The sequence below is a fragment of the Hemitrygon akajei genome, chromosome 16 (genome assembly GCF_048418815.1).
Source record: "Hemitrygon akajei chromosome 16, sHemAka1.3, whole genome shotgun sequence".
Taxonomy (NCBI): Eukaryota; Metazoa; Chordata; class Chondrichthyes; order Myliobatiformes; family Dasyatidae; genus Hemitrygon; species Hemitrygon akajei.
In genome coordinates this window covers 9,246,951-9,262,948 of record NC_133139.1, presented here as the reverse complement: position 1 = coordinate 9,262,948, position 15,998 = coordinate 9,246,951, and the positions used below count along the sequence as shown (strand labels likewise).

Below are 15,998 nucleotides of genomic sequence, written 5' to 3'. Positions count from 1 at the left end.
TCTGAAAGGAATTTCTCCTCATCTCTGTTCTAAAGGGATGTCCTTCTATTCTGAGGCCATACTTCTGCTCCTAGACTCTCCCACTATCAATATTCAGTTGGTTTCAATGAAATCTCTCCTCATTCTTCTAAACTCCAATGAGTACAATCCATATATTTCTTAGATATGGGGCCCAAAACTGCTCACGACACTCCAAATGTGATCTGACCAGTGCTTTATAAAGTCTCAGCATTACATCATCATTATCATCATCATGTGCCATGTCATATGAAGTGGGTAATCACGATCTGTGGCCATGATTGCTCTTGGCAAATTTTTCTATAGAAGTAGTTTGCCAATGTTTCCTTCTGGGTAGTGTCTACAAATCGGGTGACCTCGACCGGTGTCAATACTCATCAAAGGTTGTCAGTGGTTTGTGACGCCAGGATTTGCACCAGCTGCTCATGCAACCATGCACCACCTACTCCAATGGCTTCACGTGACCCTGATCAGGGGCTTAGCAGGTGCTACACCTCACCCAAGGGTGACCTACAGGCTAGTGAAGGGAAGGAGAGCCTTACGCCTCCTTTCCTAGAGACATATCTCCACTCCACCACTCTGCAGTACATACTTTCTTTTGTATTCTAGTTCTTTCAAAATAAATGCCAACATTGCATTTGCCTTTCTTACCTACTGACACAACCTGTAAGTTAATCTTTAGGGGACTCCCAAGCCCCTTTGCACAATGCCAGAAGTTCAGGAGGGTCAGGGTATTACAAGTTTTGAAAACTTTACTTTCTTCTGTCTTTGAATTTTTGGTATGTTCTCCCTCTCAAACTGCTCCCTTTCACTCATTGACCAGATAAACCTGTTCACAGTTTATCCCAGAGGGAAGTAATTACAGGAAATTGGAGAAATCAATGTTCATGTCTATTGGTCTATAGTCACCTGTACTGTTACAAGCTTGAGGAATGACACCTCATCTTCCATGAGTAGTGTGTTGGCTAGCACAATGCTTTACGGTACCAACTGATAGAGGAAGGGGCAAAGGCGGGTTACTGGCACCTTAAAACCAGTCACTTCGGGCAGATGGGGCTTGTCAGCCGTGGTTGGCAGCTCATCTAGAAGAAGGAAAACTCTGATCTCAAACCTCCGTTGTCTTGTGGCTGTGCCCACTCATGGGGAAAGCTTCAGGAGTAAACCCCAAGGGAAAAATCTGGAGCTGGAGTCCCTAAGGCAGTCCTACATTGAGTTCAACGTTGACTTGGCAACTCCCATGGCGCTTCTGCTGCTGAACTGCATCGATCTCTGCCATTCCTTTGGGTTCATTGAGTGGCGAGGGGGAGTCTGCTACTTGGGCAATAACTTGCTCTCCATATTGTACTGCCCTGGCTTGCAAATCTAGACAGCTGGGGTGCAACATCTGTGCTTGAGCCCGACCAATGAGGCCTCAGAGATTTGATAGAAGCTGGGAACTTGTTCCCTCTGTAACGCTCAGAAAATGCGGGAGCAAAGCAGCAGGTCAGGAATAACGAGCCGATGGTTTGAGCCGAGACCCTTCATCAGGACTCAAACTGCTTCCACTAGTAGCTGAGACTAGAACTAGAGTACAGAGCCCCAAGATTCAGGCGAATAGATTTAAGATGGAAGCAAGGAGAAATCCACCTGCTTATTGGCGATGGTAAATATGGGATGATAGGTTTGTGATTAGTCAGGGTGTCAAAGGTTATGGGGAGAAAGCGGGAGGATAGGGATGAGAAGGAAAATAAATCAGCCATGAAGGAAAGACAGAGCAAACATGAAAGGCCAAATGGCCTAATTCTGCTCCCCTGTGTTATGGTCTCATGGTCTCAACTGCTTTTCTCAGAGAACATCGATTTGGCGGATTGGAAAGTGCCCCGAGGAGGTTTACAGACAGACAGACATAATTTATTGATTCCGAGGGAAATTGCGTTTCGTTACAGTCGCGCCAACCAAGAATTGTGTAGAAATGTAGCAATACAAACCCATAAATAATTAAATAATAATAAGTTAATCATGCCAAGTGGAAATAAATCCAGGACCAGCCTGTCTGACACTCTGAGGGAGGAGTTGTAAAGTTTGATGGCCACAGGTAGGAATGACTTCCTATGACGCTCAGTGTTGCATCTCGGTGGAATGAGTCTCCGGCTGAATGTACTCCTGTGCCTAACCAGTACATTATGGAGTGGATGGGAGACATTGTCCAAGATGGCATGCAACTTGATGTTTGATGTCTCTGGGCCTGTGCTTACTGGAGTTCAGAAGAAAGTGAGAGGTAGCATGGAAAACTACCAAATATTGATAGGCCTGGATGGAGTGGACATGGAGAAGATGTTTCAATTAGTGGGAGAGTCTAGGACCAGAGGGCACAGCCTCAGAACAGAATTTAGAACAGAGCAGAGGAGGAATTCCTTTTAGGCAGAGAATGATGAATCCATAGTATCCATTGCCAGAGATGGGCAGGGAGGTCAAGTCATTGGATATACTTAAAATTGAGGTTGATAGGTTCTTGATTAGTCAGGGCATCACAGATTACGGGGAGATGGCAGGAGAATGAGGTTGAGAGGGATAATAAGTCAGCCGTGATGGAATGATGGAACATTTTTATGGTCTTTTAATTCTTTTTTAATCTCTGTCACTGCACCTTTACCCAATTTTCCAGTTTGCTTTAGCCATGACTGTCTTCATGCTCTTGTGTAGCAATTGTCCTTGTTTAACCTTCTCTCTCCATAATGAGTGTAAAATTCAATCACATTATAATTGCTGCTGCTAAAGAGAGTCTTCACTATGAGGTCATTAATTACAATTCTATTTTTATACCAGGGCTAATATAATCTACCTCTCTGGTTGGCTCCAGATATGATGTCCTTACAAACTATTCTGGGAACCTCCACAGACTCCTCGATTAGAACTCTTTATCTAAATGATGATTTTGGTCTATATCTGGACTAAAAACCTCATGATTATCGATGTAACTTTCTGATAAATTCTTATCATTTCTTTCTAACTCTGGCATGCAGTAGTGGTCACTGTTGGGAGTGCTGTACACAATTGCAAAGAGCCTTTGTTATTCCCCGTCACAAAGTCATAAGAGAAGATGCAGCTGGCAACAGATCTTTGATTTATCGAGTCGGTGCTGTCCATCAAACTCTCATTTCCTTCAATCCAACTCTAACCTATTTTGTTGTCCATCTGTACCCATCAACTCCTCCCAGATTCTACCACTTAATGTTCAAAGTTCAAAGTAAACTTCTTATCAAGGTATGTATATGTCACCTGCAACCGTGAGATTCATTTTCTTGTGGACGTTCACAGTGAGTGCGGAGAAATACAATAGAATCAATGAATAGCTGCAAAGACAGAAAAAAAATGCCCAAAATGTGAATACAACAAGAAAGCATGTAAAATAATAATAAGACCATAAGACATTGGATCAGTATTAAGCCAGTCAGTCCATTCCATCATGGCTGATTCATTATTGCTCTCAACCCCAGTCTCCTGCTTTCTTCCTGTAACCTTTGACAGCCTGAATAACTAAGAACCTATCAAACTCCGCTTTAAATATACCCAATGACTTGCCATCTGTGGCAATGAATTTCACGGATTCACCAAACTCATGCTAAAGAAATTGCTCCTCATCTCTGTTCTAAATAGACACCCCTCTATTCTGAGGCTGTGCTTAGGCCGTCCCCACATCCACTCTATCTAGGCCTTTCAATATCCGATAGGCTTCAATGACATCCTCCCTCATTCAAGTCAAGTCAAGTCAACTTTTACTGTCATTTCGACCATAACTGCTGGTACAGTGCATAGTAAAACTGAGACAATGTGTTTCAGGACCATGGTTTACATGACACAGTACAAAATCTAGACTGAACTACGTAATAAAAAAACACAGAGAAAGCTACACTAGACTACAGACCTACACAGGACTGCATAAAGTGCACAAAAACAGTAAATAATAAAGAGGACAATAGGGCAAGGTGTCAGTCCAGGCTTCGGGTATTGAGGAGTCTGACAGCTTGGAGGAAGGAAATAGTCTGGTCGTGAGAGCCCAAATGCTTCGGAGCCTTTTCCCTGATGGCAGGAGGGAGAAGAGATTGTATGAGGGATGCACGGGGTCCTTCATAATGCTGTTTCCTTTGCGGATGCAGCGTGTGGTGTGAATGTCCGTGATGGCAGGAAGAGAGACCCCGATGATCTTCTCAGCTGACCTCATTATCCGCTGCAGGGTCTTGCGATCCAAGATGGTGCAATTCTTCTCAACTCTCGCGAGTACAGGGACAGAAAATAAATATTGAGAATATGAGTTGTAGAGTCCTTGAAAGTGAGTCCATAGGTTGTGGAATCAGTTCAGTGTTACTGTGAGTTATCCTCTCTGGATCAGGAGCTTGATGGCTGAAGAGTAATTATTCCTGAACTTGCTGAATCTCCTGAACCTCCTTCCTGATGGCAACAGCAAGAAGAGAGCATAGCCTGGAGATGGGAGTCCTTGATGATGGATGCTGCTTTCATGTGACGATGCTCCTTGTCGATATGCTCGATGATGAGGAGGACTTTATCTGTGGATCGATTATTTTTTGTAGGCTTTTCTTTTCAAGAGCATTGGTGTTTCCATACCAGACTGCCAGGCAACCTGTCACTTACCCACACACTGCGGACAATTCATATTAGCCAAGTAACGTGCCAGCCACACTGTGGGAGGAAACTGAAGAATGTGGGGGGAAACTCACACAGTCACAGGGAAAACGTGGGAACTCCACACAGACAGTGGTGGGGGATCAGAATTGAACCCGGGTCATTGGAGCTGAGAGACAGTGGCTTTGTTTGCCCTGCCACCTCCCCGACCTCTGCAACCGTTTCCCAAAGCATAGCGCATCGCTCTTCTCCATGGATCCCTCAAAGATGATAGGGTGTTTGGTGTGCTGGCTGTCAGTACTTGCTGGAATGAGTTCAAGAGTCTTGAGGTAATGTTGCAGTTGTGTAAAACCCTGGTTAGACCACACTTGGACTATTGAGTTTAGTTCTGGTCACCTCATTTTAGGCAGGGTGTGGAGGCTTTAGAGAGGATGCAGAGGAGATTTACCGGAATGCTGCCTAGATTAGAGTGCATTTCTTATGAAGATAGGTTGAACGAGCTGGGGCTTTTCTCTTTGAAGCAAGAGAAGATGAGAAGTAACTGGATAGAGGTGAATAAGATAAGGGGCATAGATCGAGTGGACAGCCAAATGCTCTTTTCCCAAAGCGGAAATGGCTAATACAAGAGGGCATAATTTTAAAGTGATTAGAAGAAAGTATAGGGGTGAAGTCAGAGGTGGTATTTTTACACGCGGGGTGGTAAGTGTATGCAATGTATTATCGGGCTGGGTGGTAGAGGTAGATACAATAGGGACATTTCAGAGACTCTTGGCTGATAGAAAAATGGGTTATGTGGGAGGAAAGAGTCACATTGATCTTAGAGTAGGTTAAAAGGTCAACATCACATTGTGGGCCAAATGGCCTGTACTGTGCCTCCTTGTTCTATGTTCTATGCTTTATTACGACAGAGCCTGAACGTTTACATCTTACATCTTCAGCTCTGCTCTCGACTGAATTAACTGGGTTTATACTAAGGTTGACATAAGATTAAGGAATCATTAGGTCTGCACTGAGAAACTACTAATGAAAACTAAACAGCTTACCCAGCAGAGCATTAACAATTACTTACAGGTACAGGTATAGGAACCTCAGGACCCACTCCATCAAGGTCAGGAACAATTATTACCCATCAGGCTGTTAAACCAGAGGGGATAACTTGACTCCTTTCAATGCTGAACTGTTCCCAAAATCTATGGACTCACCTTCAAGGGTTCTTGATCTTTATTGCTTATTAATTTATCATCATTGTTCTTTTTTTCTTATTTTTCTCTCTTTTAGTATTTACTCAGTCTATTTTTACTTTTTATTTTAGTGATACAACACGGAGTGGGGCCTCCGGACCCTTCAAGCCATACTGCCCCAGAAAATCCCATCAAACCCGATTTAACCCTCACATAACCACGGGACAATTTACAATGACTAATTAACCTACCCAGTACTTCTTTGGATTGTGGGAGGGAACCAGAATACTCGGGGAAAACCCACACATTCCAAGGGGAGGGCATACAGAGATTCCTTACACAATGGCGCTGGAATTGAACTCTGAACTCTGGAACGCCCCTAGCCGTAATAGCAGCGCACTAACCGCTACACTACCATGGCTTGTTGTCTTTTGCACACTGGTTGTTTGTCAGTCCTGTTGGGTGTGGTTGTTCATTGATTCTATTGTGTTTCTTGCATTTACTGTGAATGCCCGCAAGAAAATGAATCTTCAGCTTAGTACATGGTGACATATGTACTTTGATAATAACTTTACCTCAAACTTTGAACTTTGAAATCATAGTTTTACATGGAAGATTATGGCATACTTTTGGAAACTAATAGAGCTCCATTGAGTTCACTGATTGAGTTCATTAGGGAATGAACATATTGAAACTTCATTCCTGACTTTTCCCTGGAAACACACATTGTTGGCTTTTCTGCAGACACTACCATGGTGAAATGGGAAGATCATTTTTGCCTGGGGGGGGCGGGGGGTGTTGCAACCACCACCCACTTCCCCACCAATTTCCATAATTACCTCTACAGTCTATCCCAGAAGCCAGAATGGCAGAAAAACAAAGTTCTTTCCAATTCACCAACATCTGCAGAGCCATTGTCGATTCTTGGGAAAATTAGATTGAGGTTAGAGAAAATATGTATTTTTACAACCTTGTTTTAAAATACATCATGGTCACATCCCTCCTCGCCATCAGTAGTATCCATAGGAGCTACTTCCTCAAGGAGGCCACATCCATCATCAAACATCCCCACTGTCCAGGCCATGCCATCTTCTCATAGCTACTGTCGGGCAGGAGGTGCAGAAGCATGAGGTCCTACACTACCATGTTCAAGATCAGCTACTTCCCTTCAACCATTCAGTTCTTGAACCAACCAGTGCAGCCCTAATCACTGCAGCTTAGTAACACTATGACCACTTCTACCCACCCCATCACTGAGCACATGTACACAGAGCATTGTCGCAGGAAAGTAGCCTCCATCATCAAAGACCCCCAAAACCCAGAGAAATCCTCTTTTCTCACTTCTGCCATCAGGAAGAAGGTACAGGAGCCTCAGGACCAGGTTCAGGAAAAGTTATTACCCCCATCAACCATCAGACTCCTGAACCAAAGTGGTTAACTTCACTTGCCCCATCACTGAAATGTTTCTCCAGCCTGTGGACTCACTCTCAAGAACTCTTCATTTATTCCTTATTTATTAATATTCTATTCTGTTCCTTGGATTTACTGTGTATGCCCACAAGAAAATGATTCTCAGGGTTATATATGGTGGCATATATGTATTTTAATAATAAATTTACTTTGAACTTTGATAATTTTGCACTAAAATTGACCTCACATTTTTAGTTCTAATTGTGTTCTTTCTTGTAAAAATGCGTATAATTTGTTTGTTTTCCTTGCGAATGCTGCTTTTGATGCTCTGTGCCTGTAATGCTGCTGCAAGTAAGTTTTTCATTGCACCTGTGTGTACATATACTTGTGCACAAGACAATAAACTCAACTTTTGACTTTTTGACTTTTATTAATCACTCTTTGACTTGTCTGCCACTCACTGAGCTATTTCTGAAGCTCCAGCCAATGTCACTGAGACATAAAACAACATTCGAATATTATCTTGGCAAGAGAGCTGAATTTTTGCTCCCAAATTCCCACCTGTGGAACTCTGGAAATGCTTTGACAAAGAGTGTACTGACCAGCCCTGCCGTGTTTCCAAAAGATGAATTCTGCAGATGTTCAGAGTCAGATATTAAAGAGAAAAAGTTGGCAATAACTGAGGAGGATCTATGGAAAGAGAAACATATTTTCTGCTTTGGGCCCATAAGAGGTTATGCACATGTTGGGAATCTGGAGCAACAACACAAAAATACTGGAGGAACTCAGTGGGTCAGGACCATTTATTTATGTTTTTATTTATTTAGAGATACAGCACAGAACAGGCCCTTCCAGCCCAATGAACTGTACCGCCCAGCAACCCGCCAATTTAACCCTTGCCTAATCACAGGACAATTTACAATGACCAATTGATCTACTAACCTGTATTTGTCCGGACTGTGGGAGGAAACCGGAGCACAAAACCCATGTGATTCACGGGGAGAACATACAAACTCCTTACAGATGGCGCTGGAATTGAACTCTGAACTCCAGAATGCCCCGAGTTGTAATGGCATTGTGCTAACCGCTACACTTCCATGGTCCCAAAAGGAGGGAAATGAACAGTTGATGATTTGGTTTGAGACCACCCATTTGGACCCAGCGTCCAGATTACTGATGTCCATTGCTGAGCTCTGATGTGGAGAACACTGACCATGCTGTTGAATTCCACCAGCTTCTCGTGTGTTGCTGTACTGATACACTCTTATTGCCCTCAGTTCCTTAATATCTTGGGTCGATGATCTCAAACTCCACACTGAATTGCAATCTATCTTTTTCTCTTGTATTTCATTAAAGATCTGTTGCTGTTTGGAAAGACTTTGTGTCTTAGGAGAAGAGGTCAGACTGGCCAATGAGACCTCTTATCACATAAGCAAATGGTGATTCCAAGGGAAACTGGGACAAAATACCTTGAGGGTCAGGTGCAACTGAGAGGCCACATGATATACACCAATGATATTAAGTAAAGTCTTTGTTGGTAAATGTCATGACCCACAAACCTGGTATCTTCTTACTTACTCTCTCTGAAGGGCATTTAAGATTTATCAGGAGAGCTTACTCAGCATCATAATTCTCTCTTCTTCCTTGTTCTCGTCACCATTTTATAAATGTATTTTTTTCCCTTCTTTTTTGTTTTGCCTTTTTTAAACATACGTTTCCAAAAAGCATGGCGGGTGTTCCGTCTCTCCTTTCACAGCTGCTACTCATTCTCTACGGCACAGTTGCAATCCTCCTCATGTAATGCAACCCATCGGGTGGCCAGGTGGAGATGTGGTGTAAGGTGCTTCTTCCCTCCGCTAGTCTGCAGGGCAAGGTGTAGCACCTGCTTAACACCCCTGCCCTGATCATGTGGAGCCATGAGAGCAGGTGGTGGGTGGCCGTATAAGCGACTAGTGCATATCACAAGTCCTGGCTATGCGACCACTGACACCAGGCAGATGATCTCTGAAGAGTATTGATAATGACTGGGATCACTTGTCTTGTAAAGACACTGCCTCTAAGTGAAGGCAATGGCAAACCACTTCTGTAGAAAAATTTGCCAAGAACAATCATGGTGAAAGACCATGATCGCTCATGTCATATGATACGGCACATGATGATGATGATGTTGATAATGATGATGATGGTGATGATGATGATGGTATTGATGGTGATGATGATAGTGATGATGATGATGCTTCCAATAAATATCTTTGTTTTTGAATAAAACCATAAGACATAGGAGCAGAATTAGGCCATTCAGCCCAGTCATTCCATCATGACTGATTTATTATCCCTCTCAACCCCATTCTCGTGCCCTCTCCCTGTTACCTTTAACACCTTGACTAATCAAGAACCTATCAATCTCTGCTTTAAATGTGTTGTTTTGGAGTGTAGCTTTTCTCAGTCAGTAATTTCTGTCTCATACTGAACCTACAGAAAGCAATGAAAAGAGAAATGACATTATATAATCCTTCAAGAGCACAAAGTGACAACTTTTTCACTTGTTTCTGGGATGTGTGGACAACGGTGACATTTCAGCTGCATTTACAATGCTGTGCAGAAGTCTTAGGCACATATATATACTGTAGCTAGGGTGCCTAAGACTTTGGCACAGCACTCTAGCAATTTTATGTGCTGCAAAATAAAACAAATTTCATGACATATGTGAGTGATGATAAACCTGATTCTGATATGGGTCTCTATTGTGGACTGATAGTGGGAAAGGGGCAGGGAGAGGGGAATCATGGTTGGGAAAAGGGGAAAGGGGAGCGGAGGGAGTGGGAAGCACCAGAGAGACATTCTGTAATGATCAATAAACCGATTGTTTGGAATCAAATGACCGTGTCCGGTGTCTCAGGGCTGGGTGTGTCTGCACTCACACCACCCCCACCCCAGGCATTCGTTCTCTGCCACCTGTCCCACACCCCTCCCACAGCACGCCACTCTCATGATCCCCAACATCCTCCGCTGGTGCCAGATTTACAACCTCACTCTCCACTCCACGTGGACAAATACAGAGCTGTACGCTATACATAATGACAGGGATATGGGGAGAAGGCAGGAACGGGGTACTGATTGTGGATGATCAGCCATGATCACAGTGAATGGCGGTCTGGCTCAAAGGGCCGAGTGGCCTACTCCGGCACCTATTGTCTATTGTGGTAGACCCGGTAAGGATGGGAGCTTCCCTTCCCTTCCCTTGGAGAATTTTGTTGAACCAGATACATTTTTAAAACAAACCAGTTTGTTCACGTTCATGATCACCATTACCGAAGTGAATGTCTTGATTCCCACGTACACTCAATGGCCACTTTATTAGGTACAGCTGTATACTTGATCGTTAATGCAGTTATCTAATCAGCTAATCATGTGGCAGCAACTCAAAGCATAAAAGCATGCAGGCATGGTCAAGAAGTTCAATTGTTGTTCAAACCAAATATCAGAATGCGGAGGAAATGTGATCAAAATGGCTTTGACAGATTGTTGGTGCCAGACGGGGTGGTTTGAGGATCTCAGAAACTGCTGATCTCCTGGGATTTTCATTCATATCAGTCTCTAGAGTTTACAGAGAATGGTGTGAGAAGCTAAAGACATCTACTGAGCATCAGTTCTGTGGGCGAAAATGCCTTGTGCATGAGAGAGGTCAGAGCAAAACGGCCAGGCTGATTCACGCTGACCGGAAGGTGACGGTAACTCAAATGTGCTACAAGAGCGGTGTGCAAAAGAACATCTCTAAACACACGGCCCATCAAACCTGGAACCGAGTCGGCTACATCGACAGTGACCATGGACGTACACTCAGTGGCCACTTACCAGGTGCAGGAAGTACCTGATAAAGTTGAAGGAAGGTCAGTAAGTCCCTGGTGGGCAAAGGAAATGCTTCAAAGATAACACTCAAATCAGCCTGAAGAAATTCCATATTACATCTAGAAACTGGGAAGACATTGCACTCGATAGATAAACCTGGAGGAAATCTATTGAAGGGGGAGCTGCGTTACTTGAGAGTGACCTCTGCTGTACCGAACAGAACAAGTGGCAGCTGTGAAAGGAGACAGTAGACAAGCAAAAGACTCAGCCACTGACCACAGCTACCACTTAGTCTTGTCCACACTGGCTCAGAGTATCTGGATCGTAGATGGTCCTCTACAACCACTAACAGCCACTATTAGTGAGGAGCCACTAATAGACAACCCTTTTGCAGAACATCATTCTCAACTTGAGAGATCACTCTCTTGCTCCTGCACACCTCCATGCTCAGGGCAGCAGTCTCCAGTGGAAGTGGACTATTTGGCACGGTGGTGTACTGGTTGGTGCAACACCACCGGAGCTCGGGGTGCTTCGGAGTTTGGAGTTCAATTCTGACGCCGTCTGGAAGGGGTCTGTTCCTCCCCTTGAACTAGATGGGTTTCCTCCCACCTTCCAATGACGTACCATTTAGTAGGATAATAGGGCATTGTAAATCGTCCTGTAATTGGGCTAGGGTTAAATAGGTGGGCTGCTGGGCTTGTTGGGCCGTAAGAGCCTATTCCACACTGTATCTCTAAATAAAATCATTCACATATTTATCGCCTGTATCCCTGCAATGTAAATGTGCACTTATCAGAACCACGCAGCACCCAGTTATTCTTATCCATTGGCTGTCCAATGCTACAATACAATGTTACCCTGTAATCTTAATTCTATGAGAGAAGTGCACTAAAAGGAAGAGAAATGGGGCATTACTCAGAATATACACTTTGTTTAATCCGCTATTAAAATATGAGAGCACAAAAACACATACCTGTAGTATAATTTATGATACTATAGATGTAGTTTCGGCTACAGGAATTTAAACCATTTGTTTCCCACCCTTCTTCAGTCCTTGTTCCAGAGTGGAGATCAGTTGCAGTTTCTAATTCTCGAACGGCTCTATCTCTAAATGACTAAAACACCTTTGTGACTGTATTTTATTAAAAACAATTTAACTTCACAATCCAGTGTTATTCTTTACAAGGAGAGTGTTATTTGGTGCAGCAGCAATGTACTTCACTTAGAAATGTTAAACTTCACTAATATATTTCTGCTTAGAATTTTTACTCTATGAAGGGAATATTTCTAGACACAAATGATTGTACTGTATATAGCTTGGCCTTGAACTGAACTATTCATACTTTCTACTTTATTTTATTTTTACCAAAATGTTTTCCCATACCACTCTTCTTAAAAAGTTTTTCAATTCCATAATGTTTACCATGCTTGCCAATCCTGTACTTATTATATTCTTTATGAATTCTGTAATCCTGCTTTTTGTTGCCATTCTGCTTGAAGAAGTACTTGTGCTTTTCAAAGTCTACATAATGGCCTTGGTGTTTGCTAGATGTTTTTTGTTTAACATTTTTCTCGTGTCGTCTTGGAAAGTGGTGCTGATTAAGCTTACTCCCTTTATCGCATCCCTCTTTGGCCTTGGAGAGCTTCTTGATGTCCCTGTCTTTGAAGTGCTGCTCAAGGTGGGCCCTGTGTTTGTCTTCCTTTTGCTCCTTCTTTACAGCCTCAATCTTGTGATCTTTTCTGTCCTTACTGTACCTGGTTTCTGAGTCTTTTTCTCTTGGCTTATAACCGCTTTTAACACTCCTGATCTCTTTAGCGTGGGGAGAGATCTGCTTTTTATTGTCCATTTCAGTTCTGCAGCCTCCTGTCTTTCCCTTCTGGGTGCCATGTGCCTTCTTCAACTCGGGCCTGCCAGGAGTCTGAGGAGGAAACTCCCTGAGTTCACTCACAGATTCTTCAGTGTCTGAAGTCAGTCCCTGATCCTTGAGTACAGTCCTTTCTGCCTAATGAAAATAAAAACATGGTCATAGCTACTTGGCATACTTCACTTTTAGATAACTTAAGCAAGAAGCAGTGTATGGAAGGAAAATAATCACCATTATGCAACTGAATTTACAGTATCATCTTATTTGATTCTAGAACCAGAAACTTAATGTGAAGGAAATAAGGCCAAAAGGCCATAAGGCACAGGAGCAAAATTAGGCCATTCGAACCATCGAGTCTGCTCTGCTGTTCTATCATGGTTGATTTATTATCCCCCTCAATCACATTCTCTTGCCTTCTCTGCGCAACCTTTGACACCCTGACTAATCAAGAGCATAAGAACATAAGGAATAGGTGTAGGAGAAGGCCATCTTGACGGTCGAGCCTGCTCCGCCATTCAATAAGATCATGGCTGATCTGGCCATGGACTCATCTCCACCTACCTGCCTTTTCCCCATAACTCTTAATTCCCCTTCTATGCAAAAATCTATCCAACCTTGTCTTAAATATATTTATTGATGTAGCCTCCTGCTTCATTGGGCAGAGAATTCCACAGATTCACTACTCTTTGGGAAAAGCAGTTCCTCCCAAATCTACTCCCCTGAATCATGAGGCTATGTCCCCTAGTTCTAGTCTCACCTATCAGTGGAAACAACTTTCCTGCCTCTATCTTATCTCTCCCTTTTATAATTGTATATGTTTCTATAAGATCTCCTCTCATTCTTCTGAATTCCAGTGAGTATAGTCCCAATCTCTCCTCTTAGTCTAACCCCGTCATCTCTGGAATCAATCTGGTGAACCTCCTCAGCTCCAAAGCCAGTATCCTTTTTCAAGTAAGGAGACCAGAACTGCACACAGTACTCCAGATGTGGCCTCACTAGTGCCCTGTACAGTTGCAGCATAGCCTCCCTGCTCTTAAATTCAATCCCTCTAGCAATGAAGGCCAATATTCCATTTGCCTTCTTGACAGCCTGCTGCACCTGCAAACCAACCTTTTGTGATTCATACACAAGCACTCCCAAATCCCTCTGCACAGCAGCATGCTGCAATCTTTTACCATTTAAATAATAATCTGCTCTTTCATTTTTCCTTCTGTTGGCGTGTGGCCTAGTGGGCAAGGCATCAGACTAGTAACCTGAAGGTCACTGGTTCGAGCCTCAGCTGAGGCAGCGTGTTTGTGTCCTTGAGCAAGGCACTTAACAACACGTTGCTCTGCGACGTCACCGGTGCCAAGCTGCATGGGTCTTAGTGCCCTTCCCTTGGACAACATCGGTGGCGTGGAGAGGGGAAGGCCTGCAGCTTGGGCAACTGCCGGTCTCCCATACAACCCTGCCCAGGCCTGCGCCCTGGAAACTCCAGGCGCAGATCCATGGTCTCTCGAGACCGACGGATGCCACACACACATTTTTCCTTCCAAAGTGGATGACCTTGTATTTACCAACATTGTACTCCCTCTGCCAGACCCTTGCCCACTCACTTAATCTATCTATATCTCTCTGCAAACTCTCCGTATCCTTTGCACAATTTGCTTTTCCACTCAATTTAGTATCATCAGCAAACTTAGATACACTACACTCGGTCCCCTCTTCCAGATCGTTAATGTATATGGTGAATAGTTACAGGCCCAGCACCAACCCCTGTGGCACACCACTCACCTCTGATTACCAATCAGAGTAACACTCTTGTATCCCAACTCTCTGCTTTCTATTAGTTAACCAATCCTCTATCCATGCTAATACATCATCCCCAACTCTATGCATCCTTATCTTATGGATAAATCCTTTATGCGGCACCTTATTGAATGCCTTTTGGAAATCCAAGTAAATAATGTCCATTATTCCCCTCTATCCACTGCGATGGTTGTATTCTCAAAGAAGTCCAGTAAGTGTGTCGAACAGGACCTGCCTTTGTTGAACCCATGCTGCGTCTGCCTGATGGATCCAATTCTTTCCAATTACCTCACTATTTCTTCTTTAATGATAGCTTCAAGCATTTTTCCAACTACAGATGTTAAACTAGATGTAGAACCTATCAAGCTCCACTTTAAATATACCCAATGACTTGGCCTCCACAGCCGTCTGTGGCAATGATTTCAACAGATTTTCCACCCTCAGTCTAAAGAAATTCATCCTTATCTCCATTCTAAATGGATGTCCCTCTATTCTGAGGCCGTGCCCTCTGGTCCTGGACTCCTCTCCACGTCCAGTATTCAATATTCGAATAAGGCCTTTCAATATTCAGTAGATTTCAATGAGATCCTTCCTCATTCTTCTAAAAAATGAACGTTATATTCTAGGTGGAACTGTACATTTGTTTTATACATTCTAGGGTTTTCAAGATGAAGCCAGTGCTTATTTGCTTTTGAGTAGGTGGAAAGGTGGTTGTATGCTGACCTGTTGCTGTGTCACACTTTGTCCAGAAATATGAATCAGCAGTCTGTACGTTCTATTTAAGTAATGTGTTCGTGGTTCAATGAAACCTTAATCAATGTTCAAAGTTCAATGTAAATTTATTATCAAAGTACATAGATGTCACCATATACAATCCTGAGATTCATTTTCTTATGGGTACACTCATGGGTCCAATGTCCACAATAGAGCCAATGAAAGACCGCACCCAACAGGATGGACAAACAACCAGTGTGCAAAAGACAACAAACTGTCCAAATACAAAAAGAGAAAAAAAAAAGCAATAAATAAAGACGAATCTCAAGGTTGTATGATGTATACGCACTTTGATAATAAATGTACTTCGGGCTTTGAACGTTGAAATACCAAGGACATGAGATGAAGAGTATTTGAAAGTGAGTACATAGGTTGTGGGAACAGTTCAGTGATGGGGCAAGTGAAGTTACCTCCTTTGGTTCAAGAGCCTGATAGCTGAGGGGTAATAACTGTTCCTGAATCTGGTGGTGTGAGTTCTGAGTCTCCTGTGCCT

General features: G+C 43.2%; 1 protein-coding gene across 2 annotated transcripts in view; it reads right to left on the bottom strand.

Annotated features, from left to right (window-relative positions):
• Positions 1-12,203: 12,203 nt before the first annotated feature.
• The window catches only part of LOC140739733 (uncharacterized), a 46,283-nt gene continuing 42,488 nt past the window's right edge, over positions 12,204-15,998 (bottom strand). For both annotated transcript variants that reach the window (XM_073068200.1, XM_073068198.1), the window contains exon 7: positions 12,204-13,081. In XM_073068200.1, the coding sequence (XP_072924301.1) occupies positions 12,425-13,081 (657 nt within the window). In that variant the 3' untranslated portion in view covers positions 12,204-12,424. The remainder of the gene's footprint in view (positions 13,082-15,998) is intronic.